This window comes from Varanus komodoensis, unplaced genomic scaffold (genome assembly GCF_004798865.1).
Source record: "Varanus komodoensis strain SLA01 unplaced genomic scaffold, ASM479886v1 scaffold13_3, whole genome shotgun sequence".
Classification (NCBI taxonomy): domain Eukaryota; kingdom Metazoa; phylum Chordata; class Lepidosauria; order Squamata; family Varanidae; genus Varanus; species Varanus komodoensis.
Genome location: NW_025335409.1, coordinates 15002732 through 15028817, shown reverse-complemented (window position 1 = coordinate 15028817; position 26086 = coordinate 15002732). Strand labels below are relative to the sequence as shown.

The 26086-nt window shown below is 41.7% G+C and overlaps 1 protein-coding gene across 3 annotated transcripts; it reads right to left on the bottom strand.

The window, feature by feature from the left end:
• Positions 1-59: 59 nt before the first annotated feature.
• Positions 60-22652, bottom strand: ERGIC2 (ERGIC and golgi 2). Of its 3 annotated transcripts, none has more exons than XM_044423301.1 (15): positions 22504-22652; positions 17845-17914; positions 15496-15641; positions 13403-13511; positions 11780-11826; positions 10926-10996; positions 8653-8693; positions 7861-7962; positions 6613-6708; positions 5215-5270; positions 3651-3749; positions 3416-3513; positions 2832-2994; positions 2278-2357; positions 60-1787 (listed from the first exon to the last, which is right to left on the bottom strand). In XM_044423301.1, exons 3-15 carry the CDS (start codon positions 15599-15601, stop codon positions 1722-1724), a joined length of 1134 nt encoding a protein of 377 aa, XP_044279236.1. In that variant the 5' UTR covers positions 15602-15641; positions 17845-17914; positions 22504-22652; the 3' UTR covers positions 60-1721. The 3 variants fall into 3 exon arrangements, with proteins under 3 accessions (XP_044279236.1, XP_044279235.1, XP_044279237.1); XM_044423300.1 differs by having other exon boundaries at positions 22483-22640; XM_044423302.1 differs by lacking the exon at positions 22504-22652 and adding an exon at positions 21981-22242.
• Between the last annotated feature and the right edge of the window lie 3434 nt (positions 22653-26086).

Genomic DNA, 26086 nt, shown 5'->3' with positions numbered 1-26086 from the left:
TTTTCTCATAATTGTACAATTTGGGGTCCTCCTGAGAAATGAATTATTGGGACACATGATACAAACAAAAGACTGCACTTTAATTGCAATCCTATGCATGTTCAAACAGAAAAATGACTAACAATTCCCATTATGCCCCAGCCTGCAAGGGGTTGTAGACCATAATCATTTTCAGAATTCATTACCCCAAGAAGGACTGATGGCCTGATTTTCAGTGATCTACCCTCACTCTACAGTTTGACATCAGCAACCCACTTTGACACTGATGGGTTGTCAGGTACCAAGCCTGGTTATTGTACCCAAATAGGGGATTTTCAGCATTTGGCTTTTTCTTGATAGCGATCAAAAGCCAAGCTGTCAAGGAAAAGCAAGTGTGCAAGTGACCTTTGCTTACAAAAGGGGGAGCTGAGATTTACCCCTTTTCCAGCAAATTCCTCTTTTTTCTTTTTCTTTTTGGCCTTGTCTGCCAACACTTGGTAGACAAGTGGTAACACTTTCTGCACTTTATCTTGAAACTCAAGGTGCTTGGGGAATTCAAAGGCACATATCATCCCCTTTTTTGCAGAAAATTAATTTCAACAGCTAATGGATTTTTGATTGGGACATAGATGGTTTTGGACAAAGACATATGGCAGAACAGCACTTTAAAACAAGCCATGGATTCTCAGGGTGATGTGTTTGTGAAAAATAAGCCACCCTGCTGAACCCATACCATCAAGTTCAGATGGCACAAGAACCCTTCATGGCTGGCTACCCATGGTGAGATGTTCCAACATGGAGAGCTGATCTATTTGCCATTATGGCTTGTGAAATCTTACAGAAAATTAAAATGCACACACATTTGACACCTGTGTCTACTCTTCCCTATACATTCTCATGGGGTTCAGTGCACTAGCCTGGCTGTATTTCCCAGGTGTAAACAACCACCAGCAGCTCCTTGTGCTGTTGGCCCTCAGGAGCCTCCAGGGGCTGCAACTACCACATTGATAGAAAATTCATGAAATTACCTGCATACAACATGACCCTGTGCTCTGTCCACTCTCTTTCTAGAAGAGACAAGACCTCTTTAAAAACAAAAGCTACATGCCAGAACTGGTTTTTTTCCACATTTGTTTAAAACAACCAACAGCTAATGCACAAAGTTGCATCCAAACTATGTTTCCAGTAGCACATTTTAGCCTGCTTTCATTTTCTGTGCATCCTTTTTCCATTTCCCGGATTTCCACATTCTTTTTCTAGCACTTACATGCTCACATATGTAAAAGGAAAAGAAATAAATACATCTTATATTCCATGACAAGGAAACTTCTGGTCCTAAGCTGGTCCTGCAAGTTTTCCTGCTTACATATCCCTCCAACTTCATTCCTTCGTGCATTAATTTCTGTGGGAGCCTGTAACACTCAGAATGCTACCTGATATTTCAGTGGTCCATTCTGTGAAACAGTTTAATTCGACTGTGAACTACAGTCATATCCAAACAGTGGTCCTGCTGATTCAAGAAGTAAGAGTGCTCTCATAGAACTTCTTAGCCTTTTTCTGTATTTTTAAAAAGCATAGACAAGTCACACAAATAGGATTTGTTTTTTGTTTTTTTTAAAAGGCTTGATTTTTTTTTTTTTTTTGCACTGCCCATCAGCACTGTCTTAACATATTGCACAATGTTTTGTTATAAAAATGTCTTCTCCACTGGACTTAAAGGAAAACAGTTTTTGAAGAAGGTGCTAATGCATAGCATCATCTGTCATAAGAGGTACATGGTTGTTCTGGTGGCCATCTTGAAGTGTGACCTATCAAAGAAAGAAAAAAAATTACTTTTTCATTACATCCATTCTCGATTCATCGCTACTCACTGCTAGCAGTCTGCTTAGGGGATTTATTTCCACATAAACCATGCTCTTCAAAAAGGAAAGTACATCTCAGTTTTCTTCATAATCAAGGTTGTACAACATCTATGCAGACCTTAAGGTCAATTCAGACTCCAGGAGGGTTCTACATTTGGTTTCTGTGAGATGCAGACCACGAGAATCACCAATGTATTTTAAAATTAAATAACACAAGTGCAGAACCTAGCTTTTTTGTAGCCTGTATGAGTTCAGCATAGTTTGTAAAGCTCTGGTCTATATTGACATTGAAATGGATTTGGGTGCTAGTGGATGGAGGACCAGGCTCTCTTATTCTTGGTCTGAAGAATTATGTCTACAAATATTTATTCCTGGCATGCAAATGACACACACTGAGTCCTTAAACACAAACAGATACTATTCTGAATACACCTACAGACGTAGATTTTGATGATCCCAATCTGAAACGGCAGCAGATAATTTCCACAATAAATCTTCCCATGCCATGTATAATTCCTGCAAGAACAGAACAGTTTGGATGTTTAGGGTACTATTGTTAATGCTTTGTTCCAAAACTAGTCTGTGGTTATGTATTGATTAGCTATGAGGTACGAATAACACATTTGCTATTATCTTGTTATTTTCTTATCAAGAAATGGAAACCAATTCTAACCCCCTGACAAGTATGCCTTGTATGTTGCACCTGTCTGAAAACACATGCACCACACCATATGTTTCCATTTTAAGGATATGCAGTGTATACATCTAAAAACTATAAATAACTTTGGAAATCTTCCACTTTAAGAATTTTCTGACTATACCCTACCTTGCGAAAGGATACCACTAATTTCAAGCTCTGAGAAAAAGAATGTCAGCTGTAGTACAAACACACAAACTGAAATTCCTCTCTCTGCTTCAAAGGTATATAATTTGCTTTACTTGCACATTCCTGCTGCTGAGATTTTTGGGTTTTGCAACATAATCTATTACCTGTAGTAGAAAAGATTCCTCCAACGATACCGCAAAGTCTCACTAAAAACTGCCAGAAGGGCATATGTTCTTCAGTCACTGTCACCATAAGGGAACTGATGTCATATTTCATGAAAATCCCAGACACTCCATGACTCCCAGCTGCATGGTTAATTACTCTTTCCTGGAAAGTAGCAGCAAGGAAAAATGAGTCAGGTACAATTTTGTAATATTAGATCAAGCATATGCAAAGACTAGGTTTTGCAGGTGCCAGAAATTAGAATACTCAGAGCTATCTTAGTAACAACACTGGAGAAGACTTAAAGATGAAGACTGAAATGCTGTTTCCTGACAAATTGTAAAATTACGATGTGAAGGAGGAAAACTTAAAATCTGTTCAGGTAGATCTGGCATTTATTTTGGAGGAAAAATGCAGCCTAGCCTAGATAGATAGATTAGTATTGATTGGTACTGATTGGTGTCTCTTCCTAAGAAAATGTAGGTCTTTAGAGATACAAAGAAAACAGAGCAGTAAAAGGAAATAATGTTTACAGTTCCAAAATGTGTTTTCCAAGTTAGCAACCAGCTATTTAAGGCCGACTTACCCTTTCTGTCACTGAAAACTGATGTGTTTCTGCTGAGATTTTGTGTGTGTGAAGTTTTGTTGGCACAACTGTGATAAAGTACTGGAACATCTGATTGTCTGAAGGCAAAGCAAACAAGGCACCAATCAAAAAAGACTCCCCTATGGCAAAGAAAACTGTAAGCAACCCCACCCCCATCAAATTGAATTAATAATCTACACAGGCACTTTTCTATCATCAGATATGAAATACTTACGATCTGATGCAATCTTTTCAGTACCATCTAAAGGATTAATAATCCCTGGAATAAGCTCTCCAAAAGACAAGTGATCTATCCTGTGGGAAAAGTTGTATGCTGAAAAACAGAATAGAGTAACGCTGTCACTTTGCCATTCATAGTTCTGCTGAAATACAATCCTCAAATGTTCTGTTCTAAGCCAATCAAGTTTGAATTGTACATTCCAATAAGAAGTTTCCTGTTATTATTATATTATTATGTGCTTTCTGGAAAATAGTTACTGTATTTTTTAAATGACATGTCAACACAGAGTAAAAATGAAAGGTCAAATCCAGCTGTGTCAGTCTCCTGACAGAATGGCTTCTACCAGCAAAGCGGATTCCACCAGAGATGCAGATGTCCTCTGCATCTGGCTTGCAGGACTCTCCAAAGCAGATTTGAGGGGCAGGCAGTGTGCTGCAAGAGGAAGGAGTGGGTGGAAAAGGCCCATTGCAAGCCCCAAGCTGGATGTAGCCCACTGAGCTCATGTGATCCCCAAGAATGGGGAAAAAAACAGAGGTTATCTTAATGCAGGATGACTTAACATGGAAAAAATTGCTTTTAAAAATCACTAACAGCTTCACTGATGCAGAATCCTGTCCTTGCTCTGATATAACTGCAGTTACTAGACATTCTGGGAAAGTCTTCCTGAAGGGCAGAATTCAAATTCCATAATGAAAATAAATAACTGAACAATATCACAATGTTTGCAAAATATTTGATGGCACAGTTCAAACCATCAACTCAAATTGAGCTCAGGAGACAGGATCACATGAACTTGCCTTTCCATCTTTCATGCTTATACCTCTCATTCTTCTCTACCTGACTAATGGTGGGGAGGACCACTGCCACAGCAGGCCACGAGGACAGGAGCAGAGCACACATGGCCCTCTAGATGTTCTGGCCTAAACTGCCCAGCATCTCTCCCCAGTGAGGGATCTAGAGGGCTGTGGGTTCCCACTCCTGTTTTAAGGGCACACCTGGTTTAATGTTGATGCAGTTGACAATAGCCAGACACATGACAAAAACTGAATAGAGGGAACCAGCTGGAAAATTTACTCAGATGAGATGGGAGGGAGAGGAAGATGGGGAAAGTGCTAACCAGTGCGGTGAGCCAATGTGGTGTCATGGTTAAGAGCATGGGCCTGGGACTCAGGCGATTCGGGTTCTAGTCCCCGCTCAGCCACAGAGCCAACTGGGTGACTTTGGGCCAGTCACAGACTCTCAGGCCAACCTGCCTCACAGGGTTGTTGTTGTGGAGATAAGATGGAGGAGGAGATGTGAGCTGCTTTGAACCCTTTGTAGGAAAAAGGGAGGGTATAAATCAAAAAAATGAACGAACGAATGAATGAATGAGCAACCTACATGCTACCCTCTCTGCAAAAACTGACTTCACCTCTAGGCCTGACTCACTGGGCTGCATGTTCCAAGAGGCATGTGACACTCTTGGAACATGTCCCTTCCCAGGTAGGACAGGATGTGCATTTCTTGAAGCCTCTTGCTGCTAATAGGGTTTCCATGCAAGGTACCAGAGGTGACTTACATTCATGGCTCACAAGGGCAGCCAAATGTGCGTGGCCTCTTGGATGAGGAATTGCCCTAAAAAGAAAACAGGGAGAGAAGAAAAGAAACAACAGTAGCAAATCAACAGCTGCCACGAAACTTGAATAAGCAGCAGATGAATTCTTCAAGTGTACATCACCTGTTTCAAGAAAAGGACCTCCTTACAAAGGCTCACAGCTATTTTGCCCCCCGCCCTGCCCACTGCTCCATGTCTCCATATATACAGAGGGACATGCAATTCAACTCCTAACAGGTCCCCATATAGACCATACATTGACATTCTGTTCTAACGCCAGTATGGCTCTATTTCACACTCAGACAGGAGGGCAAAATGACTGTCTGATTTAACTTGTCAGTACAATTCAGTGAAAGCATTTTAAGAAGCTCTACTGGTGATTGGTCAATGAGACTCTCACTGCACTTGTATTATTATGGGAAAGACTGTGATGTTCACCTTCCCCAACTTGGTGCCCTCCAGGCATGTTGAAAAGCAACTCCCATTTGCAGTCCAGCACATCTGGAGGGCCCTGGCTTGGAGAATGCTGCTGTATATCTTTGACAGCAACTACTCTTATCTGCACTAGTACAGGGAAGAAGACAGACACATAAATTTGACTAGCATGAAAATCAAGTTTGAAACTGACTTCACTTTGCTTGGTGTCAGATTAACAGAGAACTGATGGGGAACTGTAAATCCTTTAATTTACTTGAGGCAGAATTGATAAAAGGTTTTTGTGATCTTAGGGGGCAGCAGGAGGGAAAAATCTGAAAGGACTTAAAAATCAAAAAGTACTGTATGTTTATGAAAGGGAAGGAAAAAAGTGTTGATGAAGAAAAGGCAGGAAAAACAGGTGACGAGAACTAAATAACTCAAGTTTGAAAGGACCAGCAAAATGGTGGTGGGGATTATTAAGTGGGGGTGGGTTACTAACACTACAGAAAAAGAATGAGGAAAAGAAACAGCATGAAAGATGCTCCTCTTGCTTCTTCAGTGAAGTGGAAATGTACCATCATCATTCAAAGCTACTCTACTCCATACCACATTGATGGGTCAGAAGGGCTCTGTGTAGTGACCATGCAAACTGGTAGGAAAAAAAGAACTGTAATGATGCTAGAAAAACGAATGCAAGTGCAGTTAAGTTCAAGCACACACACACTGAGGCTGGCGCAAGATCCATAAAAACAGGATCAAATTTGGCTGCAGACATAAACACACTCACTAGGTCGTAAGCTCTGCTGAACATAGTGGGATTTAATTCCAAGTAAAGAGATTACACTGTCAGTTTGATCATCAAGAAAAGAACCCTCAAAACCCTGAGGAGGGAGGGAATGATGTTATAAATGTTTATAACATTTTCAGTAAATGAAATGAACATACTTGCCCACAGTTATGTGAAAGTTCCCTGCGACTTTGTTAACGTACAGGTGCCCGTGAATTCTGCACGCATCTGGAGGCTGCACCGAGCCGTCCTCCCTGTTTGAGAAAGGAAGACGCAGCTATTGAAAACAGCGCTGTGCACCTCACTGACACAGCCAGCTGCTCACAGGCCTTTAATTTCTTGGCAGCTCAGATGCATGTCATCATTATCACCCTCTACTTCCACCCTACAGCTGCTGAAGAGATAAAAGAAATTGCCTGTTGCGTCACAGGAGCAAAGAAAACTATTGTGCCACTAAGTGCAACATGTTGAAAAAAATCTCCTTATGAGCCTGAAGCACCTGATCTCAAGTCTCCCTGGACCTGTATAAAAAAGCTTATCAGCTGTCATTATGATAGGCACTCGTCTGTGGGAAATCTCTAATCCCAGAATTCACACTGCAGTAGCAATTTGGCAGTGGCTAAAAGGTTCTTGCCTTGTTCTCATGCAAAGAGATGTTTCTGGAAGCCCCGCGTTGGTGTGGGCTTGTGTGAGGCAAGATGCCTGCTCCACACTCAACTTGTTTTAAAATGGAAAGGGGGTCTTTTGGCCACTGCTGAAAATCAACAGTGGTTGTGTAGCTGCTTGAGGAGGCAGTGGCAGGGGAGCCCATGCCTGCTTGGGGGTACCAAGCTCCCTTTAATCGTTGCTCTCCCTTTACCTCTCCTTCAGGCCTTCACAACATGGCATATGGAGGAAGGAGTGGGCTTCTACTTTATTCTTCAGAAGTCTTAACCGAGCAATTCCTTGCCCCATTAGCAAGCGTATAAACATGTCAATTTTCTGGAAAAATTACTACCAAGCTCAAACCATAATGACAAGTGACAAAATTGCAGTCCTTTTTCTAAGGAGCAGCTGGGCAACAGGCACAGCTTGGCAACTCAGGAGGCAAATGCCCAGCTAGACAACGTGCTTGAGTCTTTTCTTGTTTGTGAGTAAGTCCAACCCTGAGGTGTGGATCAGGCTACCAAAGGGACCATCCTAGAGACTTGGTTACTAATGATACAAAAAAGAGAAAGCATCCCCTGGAAAGCTTCCTTTCTGACTGCCTATTTGCCTTGGGTGCCCAGGTGAGGGGATACTCTTCAAGCCCCAGGCAAGGGGTTTTAAACAGGGGCATTGTTCTTAAAACACATCTTTTTCCGCTAGACAATCAAATGCTGGAAGCAAAGGTGGTCACCCATCACATATGGAAAGCACCTTCTCACCTTGGTGGCAGCGCTGTTGAAGCACTTTTAAAAGCACTTTTAAAGATGATGTCTTGAAGCGAATGTTCTTCCTGCAGTCTGCTCTGAATCATCTGCAGCATCCTACAAGATGGAGGGAGAGCAAAGAAGCAAATAAAATGGTGCTGCCTTCAACAGATTAAAATATACACTACAGAGCTGCACAAGCTAGGGCTCTCTCTCTCTCTCTCTCTCTTTTCTTGGATTGCGACTTGGCAGAAACTGTGCTTGCTAGGTCTGAGGGGCGTTGCAGCCCAACATCTGAAGGGCCAGATGTTCCCCATATGGGATGAGAGTAAAAGCAGGGGCAGCATGTGGGGCAGCAAGGAAAGCACAAAATGGAAGAATTTGGTGGGTTTGTTTATAATTTTGCATACACAAGAAAAGGAAGATAAACAGAGAAATGTGTGCATGGAGAGTAGGAAACAGACTTGCCAGTGAATAAAAAGGAGCAGAACCAAGCTGGCTGAGTTGTCTTCAGGAATGTGACACCCATTTAAATATAAGGAAGTAAAGGTAAGATGCCCTTTCTGAATATAAAGCTGGCCTGAAGAATTTTGGACATGAAAAGGCCAACATGTACAGTCTATATCCTCAGCAATGACTCGAGATTACCCAAAATGCAAAACAGCACCAATGCACGCTGTGAGGTCTTTATTTCAATTTTTTCATTCTAACTAGAGGATTCAACTCTTTATAAGTTAGCACACATACACACTCAAGCACACACATGCAGCACCCCATTTGTACATTGCATTGCTCTTGGATTATTACCTTTGCCATTCTCTTTGCAAGGGACTGAGTTCAAATATTACCTGCAATAAAGGTGGAAGACAGATAATTAACCCCAAGGTAAATATTCAAACATACTTGTTCACCCAGAAGGCAAAACACTCTAAGAAGATCATCAAATATCTACCACTACTAAATTGAAACATGAACTGTCTCCAAGGTATAAGCAGCTTTCACTACCTTGAGATATGGAAGTTCCCAAGACAGTAGATTTCTGCTAATTAATGTGAACATTCTTTATATTGAAATATTCTCTTGAAGAAAGTTGCTGAAAGTACTTCAGCATTTCACTTATACCAGCTACTATTCATTGTTAAGGCTGCTGGAGACAAGAATGCAATAGAAGCAGCACAAAATATCACTCCATGTACTGATTTAGCAGATTAGAATTTTAATTCTGATTGATCGATAAACTATATTTTGAATTGTTTTTATGGTATATATTTATATATTGAAAATTAATTTATCTAATGCACTGTTAGGATTTTGATCTTTCATAAGCTGTCTAGAAACCCATCTCTGATATAGAACCATCAGTACGCTGATGATACCCAGCTCTACCTCTCATTTTCCACCAATCCAGGTGAGGCAGTGGCTGTACTGAACTGGTGCCTGGCCGAGGTAATGGGCTGGATGAGGGCCAATAAACTGAAGCTCAATCCAGACAAGACGGAGGTCCTGTTGGTTGGCAGATCGGGCTTCGGAGAGGGTGAATTGAACCTTGTCCTGAACGGGGTTGCACTCCTTCTTGCTTGGGAGTGCTCCTCGACCCAGAGCTTTCATTGGAAGCTCAGGTAACAGCAGCGGCAAGGAGCGCTTTCATCCAGCTTCGGCTGATTCATCAGTTGCGCCCCTACCTGGAGTACGACTGCCTCGCAACAGTGACACATGCGCTGGTGACTTCCCGTCTTGACTTCTGTAACGTGCTCTACATGGGGCTACCCTTGAAGATGGTCCGGATACTTCAATTGGTTCAAAACAGAGCTGCCAGGCTACTGACGGGGACTGAACGTTATGTTCACATGACTCCAGTTCTCCGTCAGCTTCACTGGCTTCCCATTGAAGTCCGGGCTCAATTCAAGGTGTTGGTGATGACCTATAGAGCCCTAAACGGCTTGGGTCCTGGTTACCTGAAGGAGCGCTTACATCCATATATGCCCAGCCGCCCTCTGAGATCGGCGGGAGAGGCCCTTCTCCGGGAACCCTCCGTGAAAGAAATTAGGAGGGTGGGTACTCGGAGGAGGGCTTTCTCAGCGGTGGCGCCTAAGTTATGGAATGTGCTCCCCAGAGAGGTCCACTTGGCGCCGTCGTTATTTGTTTTTCGGCGCCTGGCAAAGACCTTTTTATTTAAGCAGCATTTTAAATGTTAATTTTATTGAATTTTATCTGGCCAGGGCGGCTTATTTTATATCGTATGTATTTTATTCTAATGTTTATATTTTTAATTTATGACTCTAATTATTTAACTTATTGATGTAAGCTGCCCCGAGGCTTCGGCGAATGGGGCGGCATAAAAATGTTTTAATAAATAATAATAAATAAATAGAAGGGATACAAATATTTAAATAAATAAACCTTAATAGTGTATATCAATAAAATGGAAGGGTTTTTTGTCTTTTCTCATATGAGGTAAGTAGTTGATGGCTTTATTATTCTGTGCACTCCCCATTTTCAGTCCCACAATTACATTGCTCTTGTCTTCAGAGATTTTTACTTTGCTTATGGCCCACACTAACAGTTGCTGCATTGCCAACCACTTTGGTGAGAACTTTGGCCCAGTTGGAAGCACACTATAACTGTGTTGTGAAAAGCATGTAAAGTCTGTCAACAGAAGCTGTCACAACAGGCCCCTGAATCCTGAGATAAGTTGGCATAACGATGATCATGGAAGGAAAGATTCCTGCCCCTTCACGTAAAAATAGAAGGAGGTCTTTGTCCCATATTAGTGGCCTGCTAAGCTAATGTGCCCATATTCATTCCTTGGCAACCTTTCCTTCCCCTCTTTTCTCCCATGCCCCAGTCTAAATCTGGATTGTAAGATTACTGGGGCAGGGATGCATCTTCTCTTTATGCTATTCAGCAAAGCACTGTGCATATGGAAACCTATCAATACTGCTTTGCACATTTCCACTTCAACTACTACAGATAAAAAAAGAACAGTTTGGGACAGAAAGTGTCGTGTCCTTGGCATGTTTGTGCACATGGTAAGCCAGTGGATGAGTGCATCTTTTATGAATAACATGGAGTAAACTTACTGGTTCATAAACTAACCCATCTGCAGAGGCAACCATTGTTTCTGCCAAATCCAGCACATCAGCGCCAATATCTGTTCCCAAAGTTGAAAAGACAGTTAAGATGACAGGCCTTCACAATGGATATCTACTGCTTTTTTCATCTGTTTTTGTTTTGAGCCGAGCCCCCAAAAGGCTGGTTTCTTCCTTCTCTTGCTTTTAATGTGATCTCAATCTATCACAGCTAGCTATGCCACCAGCATGCACATGTGAACATCACTGCAGCATGTCAAAACAGAGGGCATGCAAACAGCACATTTCTTGCTAATGAGCACTTAGGGAATGCCACCGCTTCTTCCAAGTTAACAACACATTGCACTGCTTGTTATTACAGGCTATTGTCAGCACTTGTGATTAGCAAATAAGCACAGCACATTTCAAGATGTTCAGAAGAAGATTGCCAGAGACCAACAGATGCCATGATTTTTACTCCAGTTTATATGCTGCATCCTATTTTTCCCATTTGCCCCAGGGAATAGCTTAACATAGAGATGACTTCTTGGCATCAATCTTATTTACATTATATGAAATGATGGAAATGTCAGAACAGTCATCTCAAACTGCAAACCAAACTGTGCTGAGGGAGATGAGAGAGAAACCCAGTGTCATTCCCTCTGCCTTACTGAAAGCCTTACTTTTTCTCCTCCTCCCTCCCCATTCCTTTGTCCTTTTGTGTTATGTCATTTTAGAGGGTAAGCCTGTGAGGCAAAGAGTGTCTTGTTTGAATTAAATGGCAGCTGGTCCAGGAGACCTTTTGACAATGGAGCAGAATAAAAATACTTTAACAAAAAAGACCTGCATTGCATCAGGATACTTACATTGGCACTTCATTGCAACAGTAATGTCTATATTGATTCTTAATTTACTAGAAAAAAGAGACATATGACAAGTCAACTTCACAATTGTTGTGCTATAGTTTGTATAACATACAATAATTGTATGCACCATATAACAATTGATACACAATTGAACAAGTGCAGAACATATACTAAGAAAGGCATGGGCTAAAGGTAAGAAAGTGAAGCCAGAAAGACTCAAGGCAGGTTCAAAGAGATAAAACCAATACAATAATGCACTGGTGGGCTTCACCAAAGTCTCTCTTCACTTTGAAGCTTTCTTAATCTTCCAAGAAAGAATCTACTTGTGCTATATGTTAGGAATGATGTAACTACAGCATTAGATATGTAACTACAGCAACCCAAAGACTCAACCCAACAATGTTTAGACAGAAGAAAGGCCTACACCTCCCATGGCAACATGGCTGGCTGGGGCATGCTGGGAGTCGCAGGCCTTTTTTCCGTCTAGACATGCACAGGACTGTGCCCTAAGGATCTTGAACAATAAATGTCCCGTTTTCCTTAATTGTTTAGAAGATGGGATGTGGTCACTGCCCTAAAAGTACAATGAATGAACATTCCTGCGGGCACAAGGATGATTTTCCTGATCTCCCCAAAACATCAAGTAAAATCTGCTGGCTCTGGGCCCCACCTCCAAGAATGGCTTGCTTAGTACTTTATAAACAAACCATTGCTAGACAGTTTATTTTGATACGGAGTGCTGTCAAATGCCAAGTGTTTTCCTTTGAGGCCAATTAAAACTACAAAATTGAAGCTTCATACTGTAGCTGCTCTTTATAGAAAGCCTTAATTAGGGCTACCTGAATATGAACAACTTCATTTGCTTCATCTCTGCTTGCATTCTTATTCTCAAGGGGAAGAAAAGAAAGAAAGCAAACTTGCCTTTTCTGCTTAAAGAGATACATGTATGTGGGGTAAGTGTGTGTGTCTTTGCAACCCATCCTGAGTGTACTTGGGAACAGAACAGACCCAAGTGACTGTTTTAAAATTGAGGTCCCCAACATTGTGTCTGTGGACCATGATATATACATTGCCCAACTGGAAGGAAGCTGCTTTTTATGGCTGGGACACACGCTGGTTGCTAAAGATACTTAAAGGTATTAGAAGCAACCACATAGGTTCAGGCACCGGATGTGATCACCAGCTCAGGGCAGAAGGGCAATGAGTAACATCCGAAGCATCCAAATCAATCACCGGACCTGTGTTGGGCATTCCTGGAGAGCAATGGGATGCAGCTGCACAGAAATGAGTGCCTCACTGCCAAGGCTGCAAAGGAACTGGCCCTAGGAAAAGTGTCAGTCTGGCACCCCATTTAAGAGTTTGGATCACAATAACTGTGTGGATTCTACCATATTTCAATGCCTCCTACAGTAAAGGTAAGCATGTTTCTTTCCTTCTTTACCCTGGAGACAGGTAACAATTTTGTTTTTCAGCATCTTAAGCACCTGGGCATTGTTGTTACCGAGGCATCACAGATTAATATGGACATTGGAAAGTTATTTCCTTAAGAGAGCCAAGATGTTTCTAACGAAAACAAAAAGGTCCACACAAACCAACACAAGTTTATGAAAGGAAAAAAGTTACCTAGTAAAATCTTTATCTACTTCATATTCGTATTTCATCCAGGTATCTCGATATACCGTAAACTCCATTATGGTTAAGAGTGCCATGGTTGTAAATGCTATGAGAGAAACTGTGGAAAAATCATGAAAGAAAAACTGAGTTTAAAAAAAAAATTAAAAGGTTAGCATGAAAGTAGAATCAGTGAAAATTCACAAGGGAAATCAGATAATGCAGTGCATACTGCATGCTTGGCACATTAACACATCACTTGTGTTTGAAGCTTCTCTTCTCTACCTTTTGACAGGGCTGAAAATGCAGGCAAGGCTCCTCTCCTGCCAGCAATGCAGAGTCTGACCTGCAGGGCAAAGGTGGACACTGCAGCCTCCAGAAAGCTGGGGCTCACCAGATGGTTCAGCCCCCAACTCCCCATAGCTCCAGCCAGCACAGTCAGTGGCCAGGAATGTGAGGAGCTGTAGTCTAAAAACATCTGGAGGGCCCCAGGTGGAAGAAGGCCATGCAGTCACGCTGAAGAACTCCCCATGGAAAAATTCCCCAGTGCTTTCTTTTCCCTGGGAAACTGTTCCTCCATTACAAGAAATGAATAGATACTAATTCCAAACATAATATCAGGAAGGCTTGGCAGTTTAAAGCTACAGAAAGTGGCTGTCAACATATCACGCAGTTCTTTGAACTGCTAAAATGTATCAATATATCAACAGTTTTCAGTACCTTCATTTTTTCTTAAATTTAAATAAAGTAAGGAAATGTATCCTATTGTCTTTAAATTTTTGCAAGGACTCCAATCAAAATATAAAATTATGGTATTTAAATCCCATTAAAGGTATTGCATTTTTCCAATATTTCTGGAGCAAGAGCTAGGGTGCATTTGGGGCAAAAAAATAACACAGGGTCCTCTTTTTGAGTTTTGTTGCACTAAACTCAAGAAAAATAAAGCTAATAAATTAGATTGCTTTGTATCTATGGCTTCAGTCCATGTTCTAAACATGGTCCAATACAAATTACTCTGTGTAAATTAACTTTATACAAAATGCAATGAAAAACACACATCTTGTAGGCTGGAGTAGTAGGTAATGGTTTGCAGCTCAGATACTCTCCAGATTGCTAGATTAGGGAGCCCTGGAGATAGCCACAATGCCTTCTGGTTTAGATGGAACCAGTCACTTTCTCTCAGCTTAGCCAACCTTGCAGGGTTGTTGTGAGGATAAATTGAGTTTGTCCATGTGTGTTTGTTACATATATCATATAGATAGTTCCTTGGAAGAGACTGACATTAAAATAAATAAAATTACACTGAATATAAATGGCATTTATTTATGTATTTATTTTTGCATTTATATATGTTGCCCCTTAGTCCTAATTGAGTTTCTTTAATTGTAATAAAACTGGAGTACTGCTGAAAGAAGCACCAAAAACAACCACTACACTAGAAAAAGTTGTTTAACTTATAATTATGCAGGATCCATATATTACACAATTTTTACACAAAGTATGCATAATAAATGTTTGCATAACAAAAGTACAAGTATTCGCAAGCCTGTTTTCATGGTGTATTTGTAACGTAACAACCAATTAATGTTATCAGCATTTAATATATACATTTTGTGTATTCCAATGAAACTTAATATAATGTTTTTTCCAGGATCAAATGGTGGTGAAAGCTTTAAATGTTAGTTCTGAAAACATTTATGATGCACACTTTATGCAAACATTGTGTAATATATGGGTTTAACAAACAATGATGTAGTACCATGTCTACAGTCTGTTGGTGTTGGTTCTCACCACTGACTGGAGCCTTCCTGGTATTTATTGGTTTGCCAAAAAGAACAGGCGGGTTTCCATCACAGCAGTGATCCCTGAAGTATGATTCCTGACCGTCTCCTCTTCCTGTTTTGACTGCTCAGTTTTCATACCATCCTTGCAAAATTAGGGATCAGCATTTACCTTTTTTCTTAGCATGACTTAAGGAAGAAGTCCTAGAAAAGTGGGACCTTTTTTGTCTAAATATGCATAGGATTGCACATTTAGTACAGCAAAACATTTGGAGGTAGTGCGGGTCTTTCTCATGACAAACATGCATGGAAAGCAGGGCTCACCTGTTCCTCCACTTGCTGAGGTCTCTATGTAGCTTTCAGGAACTTTGGGAAAGGCATCTAACTCTTTCACTAAATTCAAGGTCTTCTTCCGATTCAGTCGCCTCATCTTCAGCAGATCCCTCAATGTCTTCCTTCATAAATCCACCCTGTATTGAAAAGAGTATTTCCCTAATGTAGTACGTGACAAATGCCCCTTCACAGCAGTGAAAAAGAATCCTTTTTGCAAGGCCTGAAACACACTGATAGAATGATCCGAAAATTCTTTAGGATTTAAAAACTGTGATTCTATAAAGTCACAGAACCAAAAATGCATTTTACTACAAAATATTAGCATTAACTACTAAACTATCACCACTCATAACACAAGATTAAACCAAGATTAAATATGTTTGGGACTCATATGACCACCTCATTCCTTTTGAAAATCTCCTCTGTTTTAAGTGAGCAACTCTCTTGGTTTATTTAGCAAATAACACAGGAAAGCACACTTTGGGGTCATGCAAAAAGGCACAGCGGATTATTCCATGCAGCCTAACTAGGATTGATGATGCTGGATAAGCCACAACTTAAGAGATGGAAACAGGTACAGCTCCAGTAAGATGCTGAATACGCCTACTGTGTGATGTTTTGACTGCATGCAACCAACACCATGGCTCGGCAGGGTGAGGCAAACAGAAGGCTTCCAAAACTGAGATTGCCTAGTGGGAAGAGAGCTTTTGCAGCGGAGTAAAAGAGAGTGCCCAACAGTCATGTTTTCAGTGGGAACTGTGTGGAGGGATCCATTAGGACCTTTTCCCTTTTTAACTAACCAGAAAAAATAAGCACAAAACACAGATGTATACACTAACCATCCAATGCACTTGAAGTGCACAAGGCAGCTTACAATGCTAAAAAACAAAATAGTCCTTTAAAAAGCAACAACATAAAACAAAAGCGTAAAACAGGCTCAGCAGAGAGAAGCATGAGCGCGCACAGTCCAGAAGAACCTGAGCAGAGTGATCATCAGTGACACTCTCAGTGTGTTGAGATGTTCCAAGCAACATGTGCTGATACTCTGGCAGAGAGCTATCAGTCTATGCAGCACATGTCAAATCATGCGCCTTTAGAATCACAGGGCTCATGAGTGAATATCTTCTTTTGCTTGAAGAAGCCACTGTGCCTGTCTGCCTTGCAGCTGAGTACACATTACAGAAAACTGCTCTGCCAAAGCGTTACGCAGAACTCTGTGCACAAATCATGTTTAGTTGAAGCTTTTTTGAGCAGAGGTGACACAGCACTGACTGATCAAGTGTCATCTGTGGAATAAGGCAGTGTGAACCCTTTAGCCACAGTTATGGAATTTGTCCCAGAGTGTCCGGAATCTTCATTTCCTCCTTTTCACTTATGCCAATCTAATTTGCACTACCTGAACCAATATGCAAACTGAGACAATGCTACTTCAATATTTGTGCTTTTCCAAAGCCTGAGATGCAGTTTTCCTGTCAAGTAATATCTACCATACTGAATAAATTAGGAAAAAGTGCACACAGAAAAGTATATATTTGTAAAAATTATGTACAAAATGCATTCTATTAGGACAAACTGTTTGCAAGAAATGCACATACTAGGAGAAAGGGCACAAAGAGTGCTTAGGTTGGATGCAGGAAAATGCATACACATTTTCATGCTGATTTTTAAAAACACACACACAAAGGGATGTAGAAATGGAACAAGGTGAACTTAGGGTTGGGAAAATAGGAAACTCAAATTACCAGATTCACTTATCCCTAGTAAAATCACATTGATCCTGGCCCTTATCCTCTGGATCTGTTTCAATAGCCTTACTTATTTCCCTTTCTGAAGACTGCTTGGTGGAAAGTAGCCTTGTGGGAGGAAAGACTTTGGGAGAACAGGGATGGCTCATGCACTCCCATTTTCTCCTGAGTTCTTCTTACAAATATGCTCTCATCTCACTCTGACATTAATGTTAACCACCAAGCGTGGACTATGAATGCTTGTTTGCCAAGGTAATGTGTGGTTCCAACCGGAATATAAGATTTCAAGTATAATAATGAAATGGCTTCTGCCTTACATGCATTCAGACTATAATGAAGCAGTTATGAAGTCTCCCACAGACCATCATTCTATTTTAGGCTTCACAATCCAAAAAGCTTTTATTTTCTTTCAAAGTGTGCCATGAATTATGCAAATTCCACCATTTGCTTCTCCCATTTGCGGATACCAAGCTGGGCTTAAAAGCACTTTATTTGAAATTCCCTTGGAAATTCAAACACATTAAAACCCAAATACAATTTCACTCATGAAAGCACAAGATTAAAAAAAGAGAAGCTAGCACATGAACAATCTTACCTCAATCTTCTGTTTCTCTCGCAGTTTCTATTCAACAGGATGGAACATGAGAGGATCACAGGCAGAGATTCTGAAGCAAGAGAGTGTTGACACAAATTGGTTAGGTTTCAAAAGGTCCTTTGAGTTGGAATCCTTCTTGACTCTTGAGGAAAATTCTGACACATGTCTTTCAGAGCAGCCTTGCAACCCTGAAAAAGTCATGCCCTCCAGATGTTTTGAACTGTAACTCCCATCAGAACAATGTTAGGGATGATCCCCGTGCTCCGAAACATCTGGAGGGCACCAGGTTGGGGAAGGCTGCTCTAGGGTGCAAGCCTAGGCATATTCAGAACAATAGTCCTACAACTTCTAGCATTTCCCAGCTAAGAGGCTGGAAGCTGCAAGATTCTTTTTAAGTCCAAACATAGCTAGGATGGTATGCTTCGACACTTAACTTTCTTTGACAGCATGTTTAAATGACAGCACATGGAAATATTGAAGCTGGATGAGGACAAAGGAGGCTGAATTATGCTAAGTAAAAACAGCTAAAATATATCAAGAGAAGAAAGGTGGGTGGGGCAAAACAAGAATGAAGAGGGACAGAGAAAGGGATGGTTTTAACTATAATGAAAAAAGGTAAGAACTAGAGTATTGTGTATGTTTATGAATACACCATGCTGATTGAGATACACTTACACTGGAAGCCTGTCAGCAATAAAATATATTACCTAGGTAACTCTTTGACTCCTGTGTGATTATTGGGAATGGCTAGCAAGTTCGAGGAAGGTGGAAAGAAATAATAATTTTTACTAATTCATTAAAAGGGTATCCATAACTATGAATGACAAGGAGTTCACATTTACAAGTGTCCATTTTAGTGCCAATTGCACTGCAGGTAGAACAGAAAAATCTATCCTAGCTCCAGATCTACAGATCCTTCCTACAGATTCCTGAAGGAGCTACTGCTGTATTTGGCAAGTACACACAGTGCAAGTGCCCACACATTAAAGAAATGAACAGTAAAGGGAACAGCTGGCAGAAAGGGCTTCTTTTCTCCCTGTACCCATGGCAATCTGCTCAGAAGCCTGGGGTACTGCCAGGTGGCTAAAGCAGCAGGAGGTCCCACTGCATGAGCCCACCCTAAATCTACATCCTATAGCTACTTACCCAAGATTTTGCCCCACTTAACACAATGGGACTAACTTCCTCATGTATGGAGTTATGCTGCCTAACTCATACACAAATCTAGTTGTTCATGCCCATGAACGACCTGTGCTGTACTTTTAAAATACTTTTAAAAGTGGGTGAGCTTTTGGACAAGGTGGTGCTATCAAAAGGCTCAGCTCCAGGAGAGGGATGTTAGTTGATACATTGTGAAAAGCGTCTCATCTAAATCACATTTGCTTCTGTGTCAAGACAGTCTTTTTAGAAAGTTGCAATTGCACTCCAGTTCTGAGATGCTTGAAAATGGATAACAATACAAGGAAACTTGCATTAAGAAGTCAATAGTCTCTCCACAGCCTTTCTGTAAATATACAGATCATGAAGATTACTAAATTTGTGGGAAAGCTGGTACCATATGTTAGAGAAGAGGAAAAAATGCTTAAGACATTAGGGTCCCAAAATATGAAACAAAGCCCACAATTAGAAGGATTCCAAAACAGGGCATTTTTTTTTTTTTTTTTTTTTTAGGAAGAAAGCTCTGGTTGCCAGTAACCAGGGGAAACCTGGACTGAAGAAAAGAGGTTGTGATTTGACTTGGGAAGAGGACAGAAATGCACTAGTGTTCTAAGTCTATCCTGGATAGCTAGAAACTTTGACAACTTTAATGGAAACATTCAAATAAGCAGTAGAACTGTAACTTTTGGTTCTGGTTCAAGGGCTGTGATCCTAAAGTTAGTCATGACTCTCATTAAAAGCAATGGAGTTTAAATTGGTTTTATTTCAATTGTTCAATTGGGACTTAGTCATGATTAATGTTAGTTGGGTGCAAGAGAGATTTATGCTGCCCCCATTCCTCTCTCATTCTGTTATTCTAAAGCAATCTAAGCCCACAGATCACAGAATCTTAAGGTCATTTTAAATTGTGGCACAAGTTTCTGCCCTACTGAATTCTGGTGGCACTACATGAAACCATGTCTTAGATTCTCTGCCACACTGCAAGAGGACAAATATCTTCCTTGCACCATGAGTCCATATTCATCCTCACAACAGCATCAGCCACAGGTGGTCCTGAGCTGAGGAAAGGAGCCATGCAGTGCATATGCATGTGTGCATGTCTCTAGGAGGGTAGGAAGCAACACAAGGCTGCCACAGTCATGGTTTGGTTTTCCTAGTGAAAGCTTGAGCCACCTAGAAAGTAGAGCAGGGAAAGTTTGAAAGGCCAATTTCAGTTCAAGAGAAAAGGCTGCCATGGCTGCCATCCTGCAATGGCAACAGAAGATAAGACTGGGCTGTAATCTTTCTGTTTCCACCAAACATAAACACTTTTTCCCCTTTCTAATATAGCTATTTGCATTAATAAGCAAAGCAACTGGCAGGCAGTAAAACAGCAAGGTAGTAAAAGGTACCTCTTAAAAGGTGGTAAAAAGTTACATGAGCTATAGGGGTTCAGGAAAGTAACGTATTCATCTTTGATGTCAAATAGTTATCTGCAGCAATCTTACCTGTTCTGCAGCAATCTGACCTGAGTGCTTAAGACACACCTCTTTCACTGTAGCCTATCAGCAACTGCCAGATTACCATTCAGTAAGTTTGAGCCCTCTGGCAGTCAACTCCAAGGGAGGAGGAGGTGTGCCTGTCTCACACTTCCAGCTGTTCTTTAGCTCTTATCTCTCCCCATTCTATGCTGTATATATGTGTAAACAAGGCATCCCTGGCACTTGAGACCTCGACATTTAATCACAGACTCACTTGAAATTGTGCTAATATCAAATAAACTGAACAGAATGATCAAGAAAGAATTTAGAGCTTGATCCTACAAATGCCTATTTAAAAATCTGAATTTGCTCCCGAATAAACTTAAGCAGAATTGTACTGTAAGTCTAGGGCTTATTTAAATGTCTGTACGCACACACATGCACATTTGTTTAACTACCATACAGCAAACATTTTTATTGTGAGAGTGAAATATGGCCTTATTGCTTCAATATCAGAATTGAGATCTACCTGGAGAATAATAGTATATTGAGCCTAACCACCAACTAAACCTCTACAGTCAGTAGATTCAGGAACCCTTTATGTTACTCAATGCTGGTGTAGTGGTTTGAGTGCAGGACTGGGGACCTGGGAGATGTAGGTCCTAGTCCTAGCTTGGTCATGAGGCTCACTGGACAACTTTGGCCCAGTCACTCACTCATAGCCTAATGTGCCTTACAGGGTTGTTGTTCTAGTTGTGAGGATAAAATGGAGCTATGTAAGCCACCTTGAGTTTCTCACAAGAAAAAAAGAAGGTGGGATAGAAATACAATGTAATAATAACAAATTATAATACAGCCTTCCATATACTCTTATATCATGCAATGGTCCATGCAAAGAAGAAAGGGGATAGTGGCAGGCAGATGATGGAAGACAATACAGATATTTTGGCCTGGGAAAAGGGGAAGAAATCAGCAATCTCGGTAAATTCTGCATTATAAATGCACCAAGAAAATGACTGATAAAAGTGGATCAAACAGTTTACAGGTCATACACATATTTCAAGGTATGCAGTGCTGTTACAGCAATAAAGTAAGGAATGCTCCCTCTCCATTTTAATTTGGAATGCATCACTTAGGGCATAATCTTTTGCATGTCTGGACAGAAAAAAGTCCTACAACTCCAACTGTTCCTTTGCCATATACCAGGACTTATGGAACTAAACTTTTCCATCTAAGCATGTGTACAAGCATTATCATGAGACAAAACATTTCAAGTGCATTTTCAGACTGGAAACTTCGGCACATTTGAATCTCCATTGGGCTATTTGCATATTCCCCTGAGAATGGCATAAATGCAAGATAAAAGCCACAAGAAAGCTATTCTTGAATAAAATGTATATTCTAGTCCCTGTGAGATTTATATTTAACATTGCAAACCAATTTAAAGGGTGTTTCGCACCTGTCACTTAAACCAACCATAACATGCAAATATAGACATCTGCATCAGTTCCAACTTACTTTAAACTTTAAAAGAGGATCACTTCTGAATTCTGCCCTTCCTTAGCAGCATCCACACATGGCACAAACAGCACAAGAGGACCTCTGAGCCACTAACATCTAAAACTGACCAAAGGTATTTTTCACACATGGTCCACAACGTGTTGTGCATGCCCTACTTTGGATGGAAGACATCAACGACTGCAAGGAGCCGCTTCCCCGTGCTTGCCAGTCCGCGTGAACAACATCCACACGTGCCTCACACAAAGAGGCGCGTTCAGCGTCACGTGTGAAATGTCACTTCTGAAATCGAGGGAAAGATTTCACTGCCGGGACGTCTCAGGAAAGATGATACTGCCACCCCAATGCAGGAACCACCCAGATCTCCCTAACCGTGTGTGCGTGTTCCGCCTTGGTGCCGGGGACATAGAGGGAAGGAAGAGGCGTTCGGGGCACGGACTGCTGGGGGCGGGGGGGAGGAGGAAGGGAAAGGGGAGATTGCGGCGGGAGAGGCGCACGTTACCTCTCAGCCTTCCGCGCTCACCGGTCCAGCCGCATCTCCACCGCCTCCGCGAGAGCCCGGCGGCTGCGGCCGCACCACCGCCTGCCCCTCTTCGCCCCTGAGCCGGATGGGGAGCAGCGCTAAGCAGCACGGCTGGCAGGCTCCGCAGCGCCACTGAAATCTCCGGAACGTGAGAGGCCGGGGGGAGGGAGCACGCGATGTCAGTCACACGGGCCAATCCAAACGCAGCTCGGCACAGCATGCCCCGCCTACCCTTCTCTTCCAGGAAGCGGCAAGAACGGAGGAGAGAAGAAGGAGCGGAAGTGAGTGCCCTTCTACCACTCGGGCTCTATGGCAGCTCTATGGAAGCGGGAGCTTCCGAAACTCTCCCTGCGGCGCAGGGGGCGGTTCCTCCCGCGGCCTGCAGGGGGCGCTGGCGGCCTTCAAAGAGGACCCTCGGCGTGGTCGCTGCGCGAAGAACGTGTTGTTCGGTGGAGCGTCGGTTTCCTGCGCATGTACAGACACCCAAACGCAGAGACACCTGAGTGCTTCGTTCGTTCCTGCCGCTTTCATGGACGGGGGTGTCTGTTCAGACATGGCTGGGTTTGCGGATCATCCGTTTTGAACCCTACACTCACCTCAGAATTTGGGGGCGGGGCTTTTCCCTCCCGCGCCCCCCCTCCCAGTCTTTGCTCAGCAAGCTGTCTCGTCTCAGGAGAGTCCCCAGGGAGCAGCGCAGCTCAAGAGATTGCGCTTTCCGCGAAGGGTTGACGCTGCGTTAGGCAAGGCCAGGCAGTTGCCTCCGGTGGCAAACGGGAGGCGATGGCACTTAGGCGATGGAGGAGACAATGGTGTGCTTCGTGGCTTTCGCTGCCTCCTCTAACTCTGCCTTGCTTCCTTCAAGGGTCATAAGACTTCTCATGCTACCTATCAAAAGACATCGTGCAGCTTTCCCATCTTTTCCTCAAAGTATTGTCGTAGATCACAAGCTAAATGTGAGCCAGCAAATAAGGTAGTCGCAAAAGAGGCAGATGTTATATTAGGCTGCATTAATAGGAATGTCACTTCCAAATCATGTGAAGTACTAGTTCCCCTTACTCAGCACTAGTTAGGCCTCATCTGAAGTGCTGCACCCAATTCTGGGCAACCCAGTTTAAGAAAGAGGCAGACAAGCTGGAAAAAGTTCAGAGGAGGGCAACGAAGATGACCAAGGGACTGGAAACAAAGTTCTATGAGGAGGGATTGAAAAAACTGGGCATATTCAGCCTTGAGAAGACTGCGGGGAGATACAGTAGCATGAGTATTTGAAAGGCTGTCAAAAAGAGGAAGGACAAGATGTCTTCTCAATCATTCCAGAGTACAGGACAGGGAATTACATACTTGTTACAGTGTTACTGGACTGAGCCAGTCAACAGCTGGGGCAAACCCAGGTGGAGCCCAAACCCGAGCCAAACAGAGCCTGAGACGAGACTTAGAGCCAAAATCAGCTTTATTCTAGTGCACTATAGAATAAAGGGAGACAAAAGGGGACATTCAGCCCAAAGCAGTGTCTCAAAAGTTGCACCACAGTACATGCGTTTTATTCCCTAGGTAACCAATTAGGTCACCTAATACACATCTAATATATCGATACATCAATGTATGCACCCCCTCCCATGCTGGAGAAAGAATCTTCTGTCAAGGACCAGACATATCCCATGTCTATTTCTTACCTGCTCGAGATTCACACAGGCTTGCCATGTTCTTAATCCCTGCACATTTGCAACTTTCATGGTGGCAAGAACCAGTTTCAGGCTAGCGTGTTAGCTGTGCGTTACACAAAGTTCATTTTGTTCATATCTGCCCTCCCTTCTGGGACAGTATAACTGTGGTGTTTTTACTATTTGGCCTTCCTCTGGCCAATTACTTTTGGGGTGTTTTGGGGTGCTGCAATTGGTAACAACAGGAAACCAGATTCTGACTAGATACCAGGAAAAATGTCCTGACTGTTGGAGCAGTATGACAGTGGAACCAATTACCCAGGGAAGTTGTGGGCTTTCTCTCAGTAAAGGCATTCAGGATGCAACTGGACAGCCATCTGAGTGAGATGGTGTAACGTGGTGTCCTGCATTAGCAGGGGGTTGGACCCAATGGCCTTCTAGGCCATTTCCAACTCTTTTCTGTGATTCTATGACTTTTTTTTCCTAGTATGGAACAAGATGAAAAAAATGGTTGGATAACACAGGTAGTTACACACAGAAGGGGCTGCGTGATTACACAATAAATGTCTTACCAAGAAGCACCTGGGGAACTGCTGACATAATGTCCAGGTTAATATTAAGGTAAGCAACAGTAAGAATGAAGAATGAATGTAAAAATTGGTCCCACTCTTTACAGTCGGACATGAACATTGACCATAAGCATGCTAAACATTAATTTAAAGTTTTTAAAAATAAGACTTGTAGTCAGGCTATACATATGCTTGCTTCAAGAGTGGGCAGAGGATAGGCTACTCTTTTGTAAATGAACTTAGCAGGCAAAGAAGAGCACACAAAGAGTTTGAAAACAAATCCTCATTGCTTTCAGCTGTAGAAGGTTTACAGGGTATGAATTCATTCTGAATGAATGTTGCTCCCTTATCAGAATGCATTGTGTTTCCTTTCCCACATAGATGTTATGCCATTTATCAACTTGCATTTGAGCTATTTTTCCTAGGATGGCAAATGCTCTAAGATGCAATCTTACGGACTTTAGACACAAACAAAGGCTGGGTATACTGAGAATTGAAGGTCTTTTTCTGTCTGATACATAGGATTGCACCCTTGATTAATTCGTAGTAAGGGTAATCTTGGTCACTTTTGTGCCTACCATATATTTTTAGTACATAGAACCCATTCAAATAACTTTAAGATCAACTGAATAATTTTTTTGGAGGGGGAGGAAAATTCTTAGGGACATGGTGAGATTAATTTTAAAAAACCCTTTTTATTAAGGCATTTTTCTTTTCTCTCTTTTAAAATATTTCCCTAATTCACAACAGATCAGGAAAAAATATAGCATATTAACACCCCTCTGTGCAGTACGTGGACTAAGCTGATTTTTAATAGCCTTCCCTACACTAAACATAACAGCCAACCAGAAGAATAAGACTCATTCTTTAAAAGGGGGTGAATGAGTGAAATGCTAAATGGCACTAATATAATCCTAATCCTCTAATTATATTTTATACAGTTCCAGATATTGTCTCCATTTGTTTAAAAATGGCTAAGGGTTCATATCACTAGAACAGTATCTTGGCATGTGGTACTAATTTAGACTGCCATCCTACACTTTGTTTTGTGTTCTCATATATAAATTGGTGCTGTTAGGCATGCCCTACTTTATTTGCTTATGTCCAGATGTTATTTTTTGTTTGTTTGTTTTCTTCTGTTTTACTTTATGGCCATCAAATGACATCAATATTAAACATTCAGTTGTTAGCAGAGTCCTTAAAAGGAATTTATTCTGATCCCTGGACATCCCCCAGTCCACAGCATTCCATATAGAATGGCAAGATTCTCGGGAACTGAACTGCCTAACATATTAGTTCAGTAATTTAAAATCCAAATAGTTACCAGAGTGCAAGTAAATAAAATATGTTAATTGG

What these genes read in the sequence shown, in the direction of transcription:
- ERGIC2 (XM_044423301.1), bottom strand. Translation starts at nt 15,601, where the DNA reads ATGAGGCGACTGAATCGGAAGAAGACCTTGAATTTAGTGAAAGAGTTA. An exon ending in ATGGGTTAGTTTATGAACCA is followed by an intron (nt 8,694 to 10,925) that starts GTAAGTTTACTC and finishes CCTTTATTGCAG; the next exon opens with GTAATATTTGAACTCAGTCC. An exon ending in TGAAAAGATTGCATCAGATC is followed by an intron (nt 3,514 to 3,650) that starts GTAAGTATTTCA and finishes CTTTGCCTTCAG; the next exon opens with ACAATCAGATGTTCCAGTAC.